Raw genomic sequence first — 18113 nt, 5'->3', positions numbered from 1 at the left:
AAATGCTGCATACTTATAAAGAAATATTCAAATTATATAATTTCAAAAATAATTATAATTTTATAATTATAATTTCAAAAATGAGGTGCATGTTTTAATTTTGAATCTGTCACATTCTTTACCTTTAGGCAGGTTTGAGTAATTAATTCTCCTTTTTCCATTTACTTTTTGAAATTTGTGTAGTTTTTGAATTTCCAGAAGTCATTTGTTAAACTTCAAATATTCAAGAATTATACTACATTTATATTTTTTCTAAGTGAACTTCGTGAAATGGAAAATTCATTTTACTCGTTTACTAATGTGATTCTATTCTATTTTACATCCAGTAACTCAAGTTTTGATTCAAAATATAAACTTATTTGATGTCTAATATTGATTTATATTGTTTGCTAAATTTAGATTGATTAATATTGCCTTCTAATGCTATCTACAATTTTTATATATCTAATTATTATGAAATATTATCAGTGTTTAATTTAAAAATGATTGAAATTCTCGCTTAGATATTCACTTATTTATTTATTTATTCAACTTTATTTGATTGTTTGAGTGTAAAACTCAAATTTAGATTTTTTTTAAAAACTTAAATAGGATGTAATAAAATGATTGTGTTCCCTTTCACCTTTAAAAGGAAAATTTAAAGTCTACATAGGTTTAAAAACTCTTTATTACGTCATAGAATTTTAAACGGTGCCCAATAAAAATATTAATTGAAATATTTGTAACCAATCAAAAGAATCTGAAGACAAAAGCAAATTTATGTTGAGTTTATCAAAAATCTGATAATTCGTTTTTCGATGTGATAATGAGTTTGATAATTCGTTTTATAACAGCAATTTCATTAAGAAGTATAACGATAAAAATAAAAACTGCAGGAAATTAATAAATATTTTTGCAAGGATTTTTTCCCCCTTCAGATTTTTAAAACAAATGCAGCCCAGTTCTTTTAAAGTTTTGAAACAAATAAAAGTTATAATTGAGTGACTTAGATGTTGTTGGTTTAAATATATTGACTTTTAAAAGATAAATTTTCTGTACTTTAATAGTATGAAAGAAAAGAAACAGTCCTTTATGTCAATCACTTTAACAGAATGCCTGGATTACTTCTGAAACTTTAGAACTTTAATACTTTAAATCATTATTTGTCCTTTCTACATTTTTAACTTTAAGTGATAGAAAAGAGTAGCTTAAATATGTTTGTGCTTTACAAATATTTTACACAGATATGTATTTAAACGAGGTCTAATTATTTGAGAGTATTCAGTAAATCTTTTTGTAAAGCTAATCCCTCAAATGCTTGTATTTTATAACCGTTCTTGAGCAGCTGACCCAATTTTACGGGTTTATCCAAATGTTTGTATCGACACTCCTTAGAAAAAAAAAACAAGCAAAATAAGTGTTTTCGTTGTTGTTTCTGATGACACTTGGATAATATCAGCTCGAAAGTCATTGGCCTTTTGTGAATTAAGTCAGGAAGATGCGCCTTTCGTTTCACAAGAAAGCGTCGCAAGGTTGAAAGTACATCTTGAAATCCCACTGATAGTTTGAAGCAGCACTTATTCGTGGGTAACTTCCTCAATTTAGACATCAATTTGAAGGGGAAGGATATTTTTCCCAGATCCTTGAACCCATAGTTATGCTCACCGACCGACCACAGGACTTTCTATTCTGCAGCACGCCGAATCCATTTACTCGGCTGATCTCAGCGGAGTCGAGGATCGATCCTCGCATAAATCGCAATTGCTACAAAGTTTTTTGGAGTGTAAATTGTAAAGATTTAGCAAAATTGTGGATTGTAAAAGTTGTGGGTAGTCAAAGATCTATATGAACATAACCTCATATGCATGAGGGTTATTTTAAATAATGCTATAGGTATGTGTTTGACTTTAACAAGTTTATATTTTTGTTTGATTTACATTGAATTTTTAAATTGTTTTTGCTTTACTTTGCATTTTATATCTAAAAAGAGCTATACAATGAGTTCTGTTAAGTTTCCATTTGTGAATAATTTTGTGTTTCCAATTTAAGTTTCTTTTTACTTCAGGGATAGTAAAAAAATTAAATAAATATTATAACGTACTTTTTTTTAAACAATTTAAGGAAAAATTACTGTTAATAAACAAATTTATCATTTTAACTGTTTAAAAATACAAGAATAAAGGAACATTTTTAATCAAATACTGCAGATAAATTGATCATTTATGCTACAATAATGTTATTTCTTTAGTTGTTTGATAAAATAAGATGGCATTGAGGAATATTATTAATATATTTATGATATTTTTTAATAATTCATTAAATATTAAGTCGCATTTTTCATTAATAATATTTTTTAAACATTGAGAGAAATCTTGAATTGTGTTGAGCTATAATGTCATTTATTTTGCTTGATACCGTAGTACTGATTGCAGACATACAAATTAAATACAAATACAAATTAAAACCTTCTAAGATTCTTATTATTCAAAATATAAGTTTCAAAATATAGTATTATAAGTTTCCAAAAACATCTTATGGTTCAATTTAGAGCTTTAATTAGCACTAAAGTTACACCGTATTATTGTTCAAGGTACCAATTATATGTTTCAATGTTTAGATAAATTTTATGAAAGATTATTGATACCAAGTGTTAAGTAAGTACTGGTAAATTGGTAAAACAAAATTCCTGAAAATATTTTTTTCCTTCAAAAGAGTAATATAAGACATTACTAAAATTTAGGAGTGGAATTCAAAGTGCCGAAGTGCTAACAAATCTGAACTGATTACGAAAAAAGAAAGTATAATAAGAACTGTGGTTATTGAAATTATTAAATGCACGTAAATGAATTAATGAATAATTAAACAAAAATACTGTCCTTGACTTTGGTAAATTGAAAAAAAAATTATATATATCATCTAAAACTAAAAACTCTACTAAACTCAGTGGCGCGACAGCCCATAGAGGGCCAAGGCCTACCGTGTCCATCTCAGTTTTTTTGACCTTGAGATGTAGGAGCAGATCTTCCGGTTGGGGGGTCCAGTTTAGTTCAAAAGCACGCTTGGTAATCATTTTATCGACCCATTGAATGGATGAAAAGCTGAGTCAACCTTGTCGCTTCCTAGGATCGAACCCAGGACCTGTGGCACGATAGCGCGAAGTGCTACCACCACGCGTCATAGATATCATCTAGTCTGATAGAAATTACTCCGAAAAATGGTTAAATAACAATTTATTTAATCGTTATTTTACCATATTCTAACTAAACAGTTAAATAACCCAAAACAAGATGGTATTCTAACTGTTAATATCGTGAAAAAACGTTTATTGACTGCTTTAACTTAATACGGTTTTGACGACCAGGATTTTATAGCACTAAGCAGGACCACCTAGTGAAGCCACTTTTTCTTTTGCAGATAGTTATATTTGATAGCCGAGAGGGCTAATCTAGTGATCTCATGGCCGACAGAGCGGAGGTTCGAGTACCAGCTTTAACACCGCAATAATTCTTCACATATCTTCATCACATGAAGTTTCCAGTGACCTGCACTCTCTAATTTGTGAAACTGGTCTCTTAGAATACTATTCTCTCATCCACCCATAGATGGCAGCACTCTCTAATTTGAAAGTAAAAAAACTGTAACGGTAAAAGCAACGTTCTTTACCGTAAACTTTACGGTTAATTGGATGGAGAGACTGCTGCCCGTTATTTTAACTTAGTTTTAGAAGGAAAATTCTAACAGTGTAGATTGATTTTGTAATACCAAATATTTTCTAAGATTAATTTTTTAATTGGATAAAAAATACAAATTCTTTGGGAATAGACATATTGAGCGTGCATCCTAATAATTTTTTTTTGCTTTCACCGAAGTAAATTTTTTTTAGAAAAACCAATTTGAAGAATTTGAACGCTGTTTGAAATTGAGGTTGTTTCAGAATTTTTAAATTACTTTCGCTCTTGTTTGTAAGCAATGCAGTCTTTTCCAATATTGTTTCCAGTTATAAATTGAACATTTGATTTTAAGCTTATGATTTCCCTCGCGGATTACTGTTTTTCTTTATACTTTCTAAGTACAAAAATTTAGAAAACGAAACTATTTTCTAATTTTATAAAAATACTATATTCAAGTAATTCTCGCATTTAATTTAAAAATAATTTGCATTTTCAAAAATTGTGTCTGAAATATTTAAGACAGATTTATTAAATAAGACCATAAGGACTAATGCAATAATTTTTCGATTTAGGAATAAAAGCTGAATTATATTAACAAATTATCTAGCATAAATTACGAAATACAAGAAGTAATCATGTATTTATGCATTAGAAATTTAAGTTTAATTTGTCTGCATATTCTTAACATTAACCTTAAAAACATCAAGAAAGAAATACTTTTGCTATTTTGATAAATAAGTTTAGCACAATTATGGTATGAAAAATAATTTCAAATTTAAAATATTATGGCAAATTTAGGTCGGAAACATTTTTATAAATTTAAATAAGCGTTAAATATTATATTATTTAATTTTTCTTCTGCCTGTATAAATCTTTGATGGATTTTTTTTAAATTTTTTTCCCTCCCAACTGAGGATTAAATAATTGCTGTCAATTAAACGAAATATTATTTGGGCATCAAAGTTAATAGTATATTAAAGTGACAAAGCTCGTATGATACGAAGCTTGCTATAGCAAATATGAAGCTCGTATAAATTTAGACTCATGAAGTATTTTGCTAATATTATTAAAAATAGGCATGGTAGAATTATTATTTTCCACCCTTATTTTATAAACATTTTTTCAGGAAAAGAATTTCCTGAATATGGTAATGCTTCAGAAATGAAGGCGGATACCTATACATAGCGAAAACAATTTTGGTAAAATTACTGCATTGTATAGTGTGTATTTCTGGTAAAAAAACATAATTCTGGTAATAAAACCAAAATAATGGTACTTAAACAATTCATTTGACAATTGTTTCGTTCATATGCTAAAGGTTTACCGGAAATTTGAATTTTCTAAATTACGGTTCTTATAGCCACCCATTTAGTAACAAATACAAAACAAATTTAACCGAATAAATGTTTTTTTTTCTATGCTCTAAGGTATCATGATAAAATTATTGAATTTTACTCCATTCACTCAATTTTGACATTTTAACCTTTTTTTTTAGTTTTACCAAAATTATTACAAAACGCTTCTTTCAAAATTACAGCGTTTTTTGGTGTTCCCTTAGAGCTAGAAACACAATAGGTTTTACTATATTCTGGTAGCTTTGACCATATTTTTTTCTCAGTATAGGAGTATAGGAAGCATTACTAGGTCATTAAAGTCAATGACTACAACATTGTATAGAATACACCTTATTTTCATTTATCGTATGCCTGTTTAGGCAGTGAGGGTCCGATTGTTCCTATTTTTCAGTGGCGCCATCTATGGGCTGGAATTCGACTTCTGCCACGCCATTCACACAACCACAACCCATTTATAGGGCGGGTCACATTCACACACAAAGAAGAAAGGACATAGAACACACAGAGAGAGAAAGAAACATCCATGCCTTGCCCGGGATTCGAACCCAGAACCTTTCTGATGCAAGGACAGTTCCCTGCCCCCTACACAGGCCGGTCGGCAATACACCTAATGAGTGTGTTATATAATTCGTCTTCATAACTTTGGACATATGTCTGCCACAGTATTATTTAGACAATAAAAATTTATTTTTTGACTTCAACGTTAATAATATCTCATATTTTTATTAGGCCTGATATTTCTCCAGAAGAAGGTACGCGTCTTTCAAGATAAAATGTAGATTTTGATCTTGCATGTAGGGTAAACCAACCAGTGAAGGAACATTTCATATATATTGATTAAAAATAAAAATTTGAAAGTTTTTCTTTAGATTGATTGGTAACAATAGCTTACTGCCAAGCAATAGGAAGTCACCTAGCAATGTTTTGGATTACCTGGTCAAATAGACTTCTCTGGAAAAATTTTTGAATTTGTTATTATCTCTGCAACACCATGTTTCTTTGAAAAAATTATAAGGTGAGTGTTTACATGTATATGTTTGAAGTGGAATTAATTGCATGTAATAGTTTTATTTTTCTCACTGTGAAAAAGAGAATTCAAAATATAGTTATTGAAGTTACGTTTTATTTTTTTAATGCATCATAGCATAATAAAGTACTGAGATAAAGGGGTGTTTATTCACTGGATCACCAAACGATGAAAAACCAGTGAAGGAACAAGTGTTCCTTCACTGTTTTTTTTTCTAAGTTAATGAAAATAAAAGATAAACTTTAATTTCCTTGTACCTTTAGTGTTGTTCCGCATCAAAAGTATGTTAAAAATACGAAAAACAACTTCTAACCAGTGAGGGAACAGGCATGTTCCTTTACTGGGCATAGATTTCCCAGTGAATGAGCAGTATGTATTAATATGTTGACATTTTAATTTTCAATTCATGATTACAAAAAAAAAAGTTAACATTTTCCAAGTATTTATATGTTATAATTTCAAGAATAGGCTTGTTTTTAAATATTTGTATGGCTTATAAATTCATAAAGAGCATTAAAAAATAACCAAAATGAAGTGTTCCATTACTGGGTGTTCATTCACTGGTAAGAGCTGTTCCTTCACTTGGTCTTCTTACTACTTGTTATTTGAACCTCTAAAACTTTAAAACAATATTATGTAAGTCTTCTAAAATTTTTTTTTGCATGATTTGCAATTAGTAACAAATATGTTGACACTGTCATTTAAGTAAAATTACGAATTTTGAAATTAATATGATTTTTTAAAAGGCAAGCGAAGCTTAAGTGTTCCTTCACTGGTTAGTTTACCCTATTTAGTTTATTCCAGTAAAATTATTGCTTATACAATATAGATATGTTATGATTGATAATTATAACACTCATGTCCTTAAAAATGACGTTTGGAGATTCATCTGATTATTTATTCAATAATGAGTGGTTTGGGAGAATAAATATAATCTGTAAATTGTGTGTAATTTTTGTACATTATGCATTTGAAGACGTTACGCTCTGGGCAAAAAGTTATGGTTCAAACTACCAGAATAAGGCAAATTTTATAGTGTTTCTGGTTTTATGTTAAATCTAAAAAACCGAAATGCTTTTATGATTGTGGTATAATTTACAGTAGCATACGGTTTTATAATAAGATAGAAATGAAAATTGTGGTAATATTGAGAAATGTGGTAAAATTTAGTAATTTTACATGGTACCTTCAAACAGGGTATAAAAACCATTCATTCGGTAAATTTTTTTTCAGTTTTATACTTTTTACTATATGTGTGGTAATAAGAGCTATAATTTTGAAATACAGAATTATCGGCAAACTGTTACCATATGAAAGGAAAATTATCAAATGAGCTAAATATCAAAAAAAAAAAAAAAAAATTTAAATATCGTTTATTTTGGTTTTATTAACCGAAATTATGTTTCTCCCCTTTTTTTCTTTCCTTTTTACAAGAAATGTGATTACCGTACAGTGTAGTAATTTTTTTAGAATTTCTTTCTCCACCAGTTCTAACAGCGGGAATAATCTACTGTAAATTTTGAAAAATTCATTTAAAATGATAAACAATTAATAAGGTTTTAAAGTATTTCAAAGAAAAACGCCTTCAATGGAAACGCGAAAAAAAAAAACGCAGAATTTATTTATAAATTTACTTTTTTCAGTTGGAGTTTAAAACATTGCAATCACTCCAAAAAATCATTTGTCTTATAATTGAAACGTTGAATGAAGGAATGTGTTAAGCAACATTCTAAAAACATTGAAATGGCTGGTTTTAAGAACATGTAAAGGACTGTAATATGTATAATACTTTACCTGAAATTCATTTTACGAACTTTACTAAAGTGTCATTGAATATGTGACTCAGAGACAAGGCGTGATTATAAAAATAAAAATACTGCTTATTTGTCGATTGAATTTTAGGAATAATAACCAATTATTGGTAACTGACAATCAAATTCACTCTACATTAATCTGATTTCAAATTGATTTAAATTCACAATAGTTCTAATTGTTTTTCATAACTATGCTTTAGATTTTGATAATTTTTCTTTAATTTAAGACTAAGTATTTATTTGAGACTTTAATGTATAGGTTTTGATAACTTCTTTTTTTATATGCATATAAGACTTCCAACTATTACGTATTGTTTCCCGATCCTGCATAACTCCAGCTTAATATTTTAACAACATACGACAGTAATAATAAATAATTTCCCAAAAATATTTAGCCAGTGAGGCAAGTCAATATTCACACATCAAAATATAATCATAAAAATGTATTTTGAAGTATGCTATTGAAGTACTATTATTTTGAAAATAATTTCCATCATTTTTCAAAATAATTTTCTAATTTACAATGTTTTGAAATTTTGATTTGTTTTGGCAATTAGGCAACTAATCACATACATTAAAGCAGCGCCATATATCACCAACGCAAAAAAATGTTTGTCTAATTCTCTTAATTTCGAAATTTTGATATTGGAAGTTTTTAAGACAGACTACAGATGTCATGGTAGCATTTCTAATAATATCCATTGCAACAAAAATGATTTTGTTACCAGTTTGTTTTTCTCGTAACTTTTGTTTTAAGTTTTTTTGCTTTGTTTTTTTTTGTTTTAAGAATCAATATCTTACAAAAATGAAATTCTTGTCAGAGCTTCAATTAGCAAGAGTTATATTGGATATTAATATATAAATTGCGAAGAGCTTTTTAGTAAATGCTAAGCACATTTTTCTAAAAATATAAAAATGATATTTAAAAATTTTGGAAAAAAAGAAGGAAATTTGATGCATCACTCTATAAATATTGAGAAAAAAAACTAATCACAAAGTTTAAATTATTTTACTCCCTCGGCAAATAAATCACGAGTTAAGAAAGAGTTAAGAATGATTAAGAAAGCTAATAAATCAAGGCAAAAACTTTCATAAGAATGTAAGGGTTTTTTAGAAATAAAATGATATGCGGATAGTTAATTTATTACTTACAGTAAGTAAGCTACAAATCTATTTAGAAGCCCAAAAATGTTATTTAATAGCAGAAGTATAACTTTCTCTTTATTGGAAAAACTTGCTACTTTTTTGAGGGGATATATTTTATTGAGGGAAATTTTTTTCATTAATAACAAATGATGTTCTTAAAAAGATGCAAATCAGAAAGAAAGCATCTTTTTTTTTAATATTTTTAATGTGCATCAACGTTTCAGTCATTTCTCGTCTTCTCTTTTTATTTGTAATAGAGATATTAGTTCAGAAATTTTATTAGTAATTTTATTCTTAACAGGGTAATGCTAACATTAAATACTCTATATTAAGGAAATTTTCAGATCTGATTTTTTAGATGTTCTGTTTGGTTTCAATAATTTTGTGCTGTAAAGAATTAGACAGTTCACAGTTTTACATTCCTTAAAATTAGAAAAAAATTGATGAAGATGTAAGAAAACTATCGTCATGAACAGTATTTATATTGAACAACAGCGAATAACTAATTTTTTTATCAAACTTTTTAAGGAATTAATTGAAATAATCTAATTTTTATTTTACTTTCTTACAAAATGATATAAAAAAAAACTATGCATAAATAATATTACCCTTTTTGAACTGCAAAGCTTCAAAGTGTGACATTCCTTTTATTTATTTATTTTTTTCTTAATTGACATAAAGTACATAATTTTTTAAAAGCATTTGTTTAGCATTAAATTTGCTCATTGCGTATTTAACTACAATTTACTTTTAAAGACATAGTTCAATGATTTTTTATTTCAAGTGATTTTCTAAAAATTGATGCAGTTTGATTTTAGAATTGATATAGATTTTGATGTTAAATAACCAGGTTAAATCCAAGCATAATTTTTCATTAGATAAAATAAAGTAAATCTCGTAGTTAAATTGATCCTTTTACTCTCATTTATCAATGACCTATAATAATTTTGTGGAATAAAATAGAGCATGGCAATAAAATTAATGCTGATTTCGAAATCATTAAATATATATATATAGATTCGTTCAGATTTTTATGAGTTTATACACACCTTTATGATTTAAATTTCGTAAATTATGAATAATCATCTCTCTAATGTGTATCTTCGGTGTCTCCTTTAAAACTTAGACTACGAAGTTATCTAGAGAAATATAGTTTTCATTTGATCCTCGTTTATTTTTAAATTTATAGTTGTGTTGAGTAAGTTGGCTAAATTGTACTATTAGGAAAGTTATCTGGAAGCAAAGTTCGCTTCAGTACTTAAAAATCCCATAAGTATATCAAAAGATCTTCAGGAAATTTTAGCTTTGCACCCTGGTTTTATCACTAAATTTAAAAATATTTATAAGAAAAGATAAAATATTTTAGAAACACAAAAAAACTCCGTTTTTCTTCACAAAAAATTTAGACTGTTTTTTTTTAAATAAAAAAATATTGAAAATTATGAGTTTGACAAGAAAGTTTAGAAATGGAATTGTCATTAAAAAATTGAAAAGAAAGATCAATAAAAAGGCATTGAAAATAAAGACTTAATCGAATAAATATTTAAAACATATGCTTAATAAATTAAAATTTAAAAATTGAGATCAAAGTTAAGTACTTACGTCATGAAAGCATCAGGGTTATACTGACAGTTAAAAGTGATGTTTTCCCCAGCTACTACTTTAGTTTCACAAAATTCCGTATGAGAGTCATAATACCAGTAGAGCTGGTTAAGGCCACAAGCGAATGATGTCAGCACTAAGAAAAATATGAACAGAAATTTGGCGATATCAATAATCATACATCCCAAAGATATCTGTAGGGGTCCAAGATGTGGATTAGTCTGAAATAAGTAAATAATCCTAGCAAAACTAAAGACATTGGCTACAGCAAATACTCCTTCTGCTATAAGTGAAGGATCATTGCCTGGCCACAAAGCGCGCTGCAGAACTCTCGGTCCGTAACGTCCACTTTGGACCTGAATGTAAGCTATACCTTTCAAAGAAAAAGTTGTTAAATAAAGGCTAAGCATGATAAAGTCCAACCAATTCCACCATTGACGAACATATGCTTTTAATCCTTCTTCCCAAAGTTGCTTGCATTCCGCCCAAACCATACCTGAAACAAATCATACATTTCAATAAAATATTTATAAAGCATTATCAAGGATCCAATTACATCAATCATCAATGATTATTTTTATTAAGGACCTTTTTATATAACTTAGTTAGAGTTTTAGAGGTAAAATTACCACTAGGCTTAATTAGTATCGCTCATTTCTTAAAAATATGCTTACATTAAACGGGAAGCAAAAATTGCACTGATAATATTCAGAATACATAAAATGAACCAGGATTTTAGAATAGATATTTAAAAAAAGGGAAGAGATATCAATGTACGATTAGCTGCTTTATGGTTAAGAAATAAATAATTTTTTCTAAAAACATTTATTGTTAGTTACAAAGCTCAACGGTTAATGCTGCTAACTGAGGACTATAAAATTATACGGCAATGTTGTGTAGAAAACAACATTTGTTGAAAAGAAGACAGTTCGTGGACAAATTACATACGCTCGTACAAACATTTCAGACCGAATAATCTGGCCTGCAGCCTAGAATATTGTTTTACAGTCTTTACATCGAGCAACGGCTTCAGTCCACAGTTTTAGCAGCTAATTTTGAAACCTGCTGAGAATAAATCTGCTTTGCTAGTCAGAACACAGCCGCTTGATTTCTATTTCTTTGTCTCTTCTCGTTCTTTTAATATATTGATTTAATGACTGATTAATGATTGATTTAAAACTGATTTTTCAAAACAATCATTAAGTTAATCTGCCTTCTCTCCAATATATGTTGTTAAATCGTTTGAAGGAAACCAGAAAATTGGATATTTGCGAGTAAAGTCGTCGTAGATAAATCGGGACATATTTCGATTCAGAAGATAATCAAGTTCGACCCACACATGTGACGTCACCTACAGGCATTCAATTAAATCTGATTTATATCACATGGTTAAGCGTAATCACTGCACTTCTTGAGTTAAAAATACCCAATTACAGCTAAATTTTTGTGTTAACTGCGTATCATATCTTAAGCATTTAAGTAGAATTAAATTTATGCCATTTTGAGTGAGTTATTTTAAGTTTTTTTTTCTCAATAGTTAAATTAAATATTTTAATTTTTTAAGTGCAAATTATTTGATAATTTTATTTCAGTTTATTTATTTATTTTATTGAATAGCATAAATAGATTTTCAAATCCAAGGAATTAATTAATTAAAATCTTCTTCATATTTCAAACATTCAAACTAAACTGCAACACTTATGCAAAATAAGCTTAAAATGTCAGACTTTTCATGACAAATTAGACGGATTATATTCCATTGGAACTATGGAATGATGACTTGAAGTTTTAATTTCCAATTGATATTCTCCTGCAAACTGCATTCCATTGTATTTTCTCGTTGAACGAAGAAGTCCATCAATCATGTTACGTGCTCTAACATCCTGCATCATTATCTCAGTTTCTAGTCCAAATACATACATGGAATTTACCTCTAAATCTTCCCTAAATCGATTCTGTCTGGACAAATTCATCTTTTAGATATAAAGCAGTCTAAACTTTGCTTGAGAAAACAGTAAATGAAATAGATTTAGGAATTTTGGTTTTCGTGATTATTAAATGCATTATTATTTGAGGTTTTGAAAATTCTTTAAGTGATATTTCTTGTGACAGTACTTTAGAACATATATAAAGAAGAAATCAGAAAAATTATGGTCCAACGTGGTTAAAAAATTACAGTGATATCTAACTTAAATATATAAGATTACTATAAAAGTGTTTCTAAAAATGTTTTTTTTTTTTTTGGAAGAAAAATTACTGTCAAGAAAAGAAGTGCAAATCACAATTTATTTCTCTTCATTTGCTTAATTTTCTAGTTAGAAATATGTATATGTAATAAAATATGCAATATTTCTTTTATAAATTTATATTATATCACAATATTTAATTTTAGTAGTTTTAAATTATTATTAAGCAAGCTGTTTTTAAGAAAAGTCGCTAGCACATAAAAACATGCTTTTAAGCTCTTTTTTATATTCTTATGGCAGATGCCGATAGTCAGGACTTCGATAAACCAAAATATTTTTTAATCGAGATATTAAATTAACCGGAATACTCATTTAACCGAAATGACCAATCTTTTTAGTTACCTAGTGTCCTAGTAGTAGGGGCTCAAGGCGAAAAATTGACAACATGAGAATCAGTGAACGAGAAGAATTGCCAGTTTTAAGCTTGGAACAACCATGAATAGAAATTTCTTTAAAAAAATAGCCATAGCCATTTTTAAAAGCTGTTTAATTATTCGGATTCTTTGTTCGCCGATGGGCCTCAGTTCCGACTATTCCGGATAATTGGTTCTCTGTGAATTCTTTAAATATTGTGGAGGTCAGGGCAATTTCAATTCAAGTGTTAAGGTGTATAATTTTATTATAACTTGTAATGTTTGGTAAAGCTATCATCTGAAAGCCGCATTCATGAATTCGTATTTATTTGGAATAATTTCAAGTGTTTTTTTTTCCACTTGTGGTGTCAGGAGAGTGATTTAGCTAATAAAGAATTTTGACATAAATTTTCAATTATATCTATTTCTTGTTTTACTTTATTTTCATTTCTTCGCAAGCAGTGTGGCAAAAAAAATGGTCAACCCTGAATAACTTTTGATCTAATGATCGGATCTTCACGTTCTAGGATTCAATCTTAATGGCTTAAGAAGGTGACCTGAAATATGCTAATTAATTAGCGCAGACGATATTTGAAGTTACGAAATCAGTCACTAAAACGTATATTCGCTGAATAAACATACTTTTTTTCGATGAATTTAGATTTCTGACCCCCAATATATAGAGGGTAGCCGCAATCAGGGAAATATGGTCCCAATAGTTTGGTCAGGAGAGCCTTGCAAAGTTTGGACCCCTTAATGTTAATCATTCTTTTTGCGCATTTCGCTTTATATCGGGAACTTTTTAAGCGATTTGAAAATTTTTTTGCACACAGTTATAAAATTCGTTTATCTAAAGATAATTTCATGAAAATTTTTTTTTAGTAAATATTTATTATTTTTTATTATTATGTTTAACTATTGTCGAAGAATAATTTTAAGCAAGTATTTATTATTTTTATAATAATAAAAATACAGTAATATAATAATATAATGAAATATAATAATAATAATAAAATAATTTTAAGTAAGTATTTATTATTTTTATTATTTTATTTATAAATGGTCATTAACATTTTTTAATTGTAAGGTATACATTTTCATGCCATTTTAAAGCATGTAATTTTACTTCACAAAGTACAAAATTTGAGCGAAATCGGTTCAATAGTTCCTGAGAAATCGAATTTCAGACTTTTTTGAAATTCAGTTTCTCAGGAACTATTTAACCGACTTTGCTCAAATTTTGTACTTTGCCATTTAAAATCGTATTCTTTAAATTGATGAAAAATTGCAAACCTTACATATCGAAATTTTTTTCGACAATTATTAAATAGAAAAATAAAAAATGAAAAATACTTACAAAAAAATTATTTTTTTCATGGACTTATATTTGGCTAAACGGATTTTATAGTAGTAGTAGTAGTATTTAATTTACGTCGTACTAGAGCTGCACAATAGGCTATTGGCGATGGTCTGGGAAACATCCCTAAGGATGATCCGAAGAAAAGCCATCACAATTTTGATCCTCTGCAGAGGGGGTGACACCCCTCTGCTTCGGTAGCCCAACGACCTGCACGCGAAGTCGAGAACTTTACGGTTTTAACAGTTTAACGAGAACCAATACCGCTCACCCTCGGTCCCTACGCAGGCTGATCCAAGTGGTCACCCACCCGCACACTGACCGCAGACAGTGATGCTTGACTTCGGTGATCTGCTGGGAACCGTGTCTTAACGATCAGTCCACTGCGGGAAAACGAATTTTATGACAGTGCGCAAAAAAATTTTCAATTCGCTTAAAAAGTTCTCAAAATATAGCAAGACATGCAAATGTGTTTTTCTTTTGGTGTACTGTATATTTTTTTAAAAAATAACTTATTTTTTTATAAGCATTTTTTTTAAAAATGCATTTTTTACCGAATATTTCAAAATAATTGAATAATTGATAAAATGATTCATATTAAGTGTCACGATTAAGAATGTTTTATGGCATATTTTAAAGATAACCTTCAAAGAAAGATTAATCAATTGTAAATTTATTTTAATAATTTTACTGTTCTACACAGATAAACTCATTATAGAGTATTGAACAGTAATTTAATACAACCTTAATAAGAATATAAGTTGTAACATTCTATATACTTCCAATCTGAAACATATATTAAGTTGAATCATACTACCTGATAATATGATTCACTTCGCGCAGAAAGTTTACACTTTAGTAAAGTTGCGATTAACAACATAAGTCAACATTAATCCTATTTTTATGAAACTGTGATTTACACCAATGTTTGTAGGGCAGTGGCTCAGGGGATACAGCGTTCGTTGTCTAATGAGGTGAACCAGGTTCGAATCCCAGCGATGGCTGGACGATACGAATCCACTTCCGGCTTGCACCGACCACATTGCTGTCGCGAAATATTCTCAGTGGTAGACGGATCATGGGTTAGAGTCCCCTTGCCGTCAGGCTAACCGAGGGAGGTTCTCGTGATCTTCCTCTCCATGTAACTGATATGCTGGTTAGTTCCATCAAAAAGTCTTCCACGAAGGCAAATTTCTCCCAATACTTGATCCAGGAGTTCCCTTGTCTTCTGGATTGGGTTTAAAATTACGAGGCTACAGAGTTGAGCATTGGTAGTCGTAAACGCAAACAATTGGGTCGGCTGTTCAACGACGGTTAAAAAATAAAGAATAAAATGCTTTCAGAGCAGTGGCTCACTGGTTAGAGCGTTCACCTTCTAATGAGGTGAACCGGGTTCGAATCCCAGCGATGGCTAGACGATACGAATTCCACACACGGCTTGCACCGCCCGCAGTGCTGACGTAAGGTATCCTCAGTGGTAAACGCTTCATGAATTAGAGTCCTCTTGCCGTCAGGTTAACCGTGAGATGGTTTCGTGTTCTTCCTCTTCATGTCACGCAAATGCGAGTTAGTTTCATCAAAAAGTCCTCCACGAAGGCAAAATTTCTCCCAATACTTGAGTAAAGAGTTCCCTTGTCTTCAGGATTGGGTTCAAAATTACAACGCTGCAGTATTGAACATTGGCAGTCATAAATTTAAAATTGGGTCGGCTGTTTAACAATGGTTTAAAAAGGAAATGTTTGTAGGGCATAGAAGTTGGGCATGAATATTGTTTATTGTTTCAAATAATGATAAAAATATCTACATACATGATTCTTTTTCTTTTTCTTAGACGGAGGATATTTTTCCTTTTATTGGAAAGGAACTAATAAGAAAACTTTTGTAATCTTTTTTAATATCCACTTTATAGTTTTTATATTACATTAAAAATTTTCTTCGCCATTTCATTTAATAATTTTCACAGGTATAATAAGCGTATAATTTCCATTTTTAAATTATACGCTTTTTCACACATTGTTTTATTATTAAATAAAATGTTTCCCGAGTCCAAAAAATGAATAAAATAAATAATAAAATACATAATAAAATAATAAATCAAATAATAAATAAATGGTTGTCGTTATTCCTATGTTATCACTTGTTCATTGGCAATGGCAAAAACCACATTGAAAACTGTACTGAAACGAAAATAACCGATGTCTGGTTAATTTAAAAAGCATCTATGTTTCTGGCGCAGTTTTTGCACGCTTTTATGTAAGTAAAATACTGCACGGAAATAATACAAGTTACATAATATACGAGTCATAAGCTATTAACTAAGCACTCTTTTTTCATGCAATGCACTTTATTAACTGCCATAAATATTGTTCAAAACATGTAATAATGATGTAAAATTAGCATATATCTTGATTTGTTAATAATGCAATCATTAATTTTATACAGAAAAATAAACAATTTTATTTTAATCAGTCACATTTTTTCTGTCATTAAGTAGCTAAATGTTTTGTTCCAATTCTACTGCTTAATCTGATATAATTAAAAAAATGTATGATACGAATTAAATATACGCACTTATCTATATTATTAAATTTCTTGTTATCCTTAACTGATTTGTTAGTTTTTCAGAAGTCAATGCCGCGCTAGTAAATTTAAATATATAAAAATTTAAATTCATTCAGACATATGAATAAAACCCTAGATTGAAAAACTGGTTCAAAAAATCCATGAAGACTCAAAGCTGTCCACCCTCCAGGCCTATATGTGAGAAACTGTTTGCAAAAGTGATGATCCAGAAAAAAAGTACAACCGCCAAATCTGTTATCTTAAGTTCTTTTTCTATATTTTTTTGGAAAAAAGGGGCCATTTCTTTTGGGGAAAAATAACTCAGATGAGAGTCCTATAAGGCACCGAGCATTGATGCAGCCTGTTGTTACTGAGGGAAAAAAATCGTTGAACGTTTCCTTTTTTTTTGTCCCCTTTTGCTCAGAAAATAGCCACGTGAATGCTTTAGGGAAGAATATCAGTTCGAATGTGAAAAGTGGGCTTTGTGGAATATATAAGTTCTAGAAAGTTCGATCGCTAGATCGGGAAATGATTAGGTGTTGGATTATAGATCCACCTAGGGTTTTGGTTTGCTTAAAGGATAAACGCGATAAAAAATTGCAGAAAAATAAATAAAAGAATTTGGGAAATGGAGGAGTTATTGTAGGATTGAGAAAATACTTTGAAACACTCACGGATATTGCTGTCAAAGGAATTGGTTTAAAGATTTAATTTAAAGAAAATGTTGCTCATGTCTGTTTAAATACTGGTGAATTGAGTTTTGTTCTTTTTTTTAGTTTAAAAAAATGTTAATTTAGATTGAGTCACGGATATTGCTGTCAAAAGAATTAGTTTAAAGATTTAATTTAAAGAAAATGTTGTTCACGTTTGCTTAAATACTGCTAAATTGAGTTTTTTTAAAGTTTAAAAACCTTATTAATTTAGATTAAGTCACGGATATTGCTGTTAAAAGAATTGGTTTAAAGATTTAATTTAAAGAAAATGTTGCTCGCGTCTGCTTA

At 29.2% G+C, this 18113-nt stretch overlaps 1 protein-coding gene across 2 annotated transcripts in view; it reads right to left on the bottom strand.

Annotated features, from left to right (window-relative positions):
* Positions 1-18113, bottom strand: part of LOC107437390 (transient-receptor-potential-like protein) — a 279014-nt gene that overhangs the window by 42692 nt on the left and 218209 nt on the right. For both annotated transcript variants that reach the window (XM_087155809.1, XM_087155810.1), the window contains exon 6: positions 10595-11090. In XM_087155809.1, the coding sequence (XP_087011935.1) occupies positions 10595-11090 (496 nt within the window). The remainder of the gene's footprint in view (positions 1-10594; positions 11091-18113) is intronic.

Source organism: Parasteatoda tepidariorum, chromosome 12 (genome assembly GCF_982258835.1).
Source record: "Parasteatoda tepidariorum strain Cologne lab strain chromosome 12, Ptep-v5.0, whole genome shotgun sequence".
Lineage (NCBI taxonomy): Eukaryota > Metazoa > Arthropoda > Arachnida > Araneae > Theridiidae > Parasteatoda > Parasteatoda tepidariorum.
The sequence above is the reverse complement of the archived record's forward strand: the minus strand, read 5'-3'. Positions and strand labels throughout refer to the sequence as shown.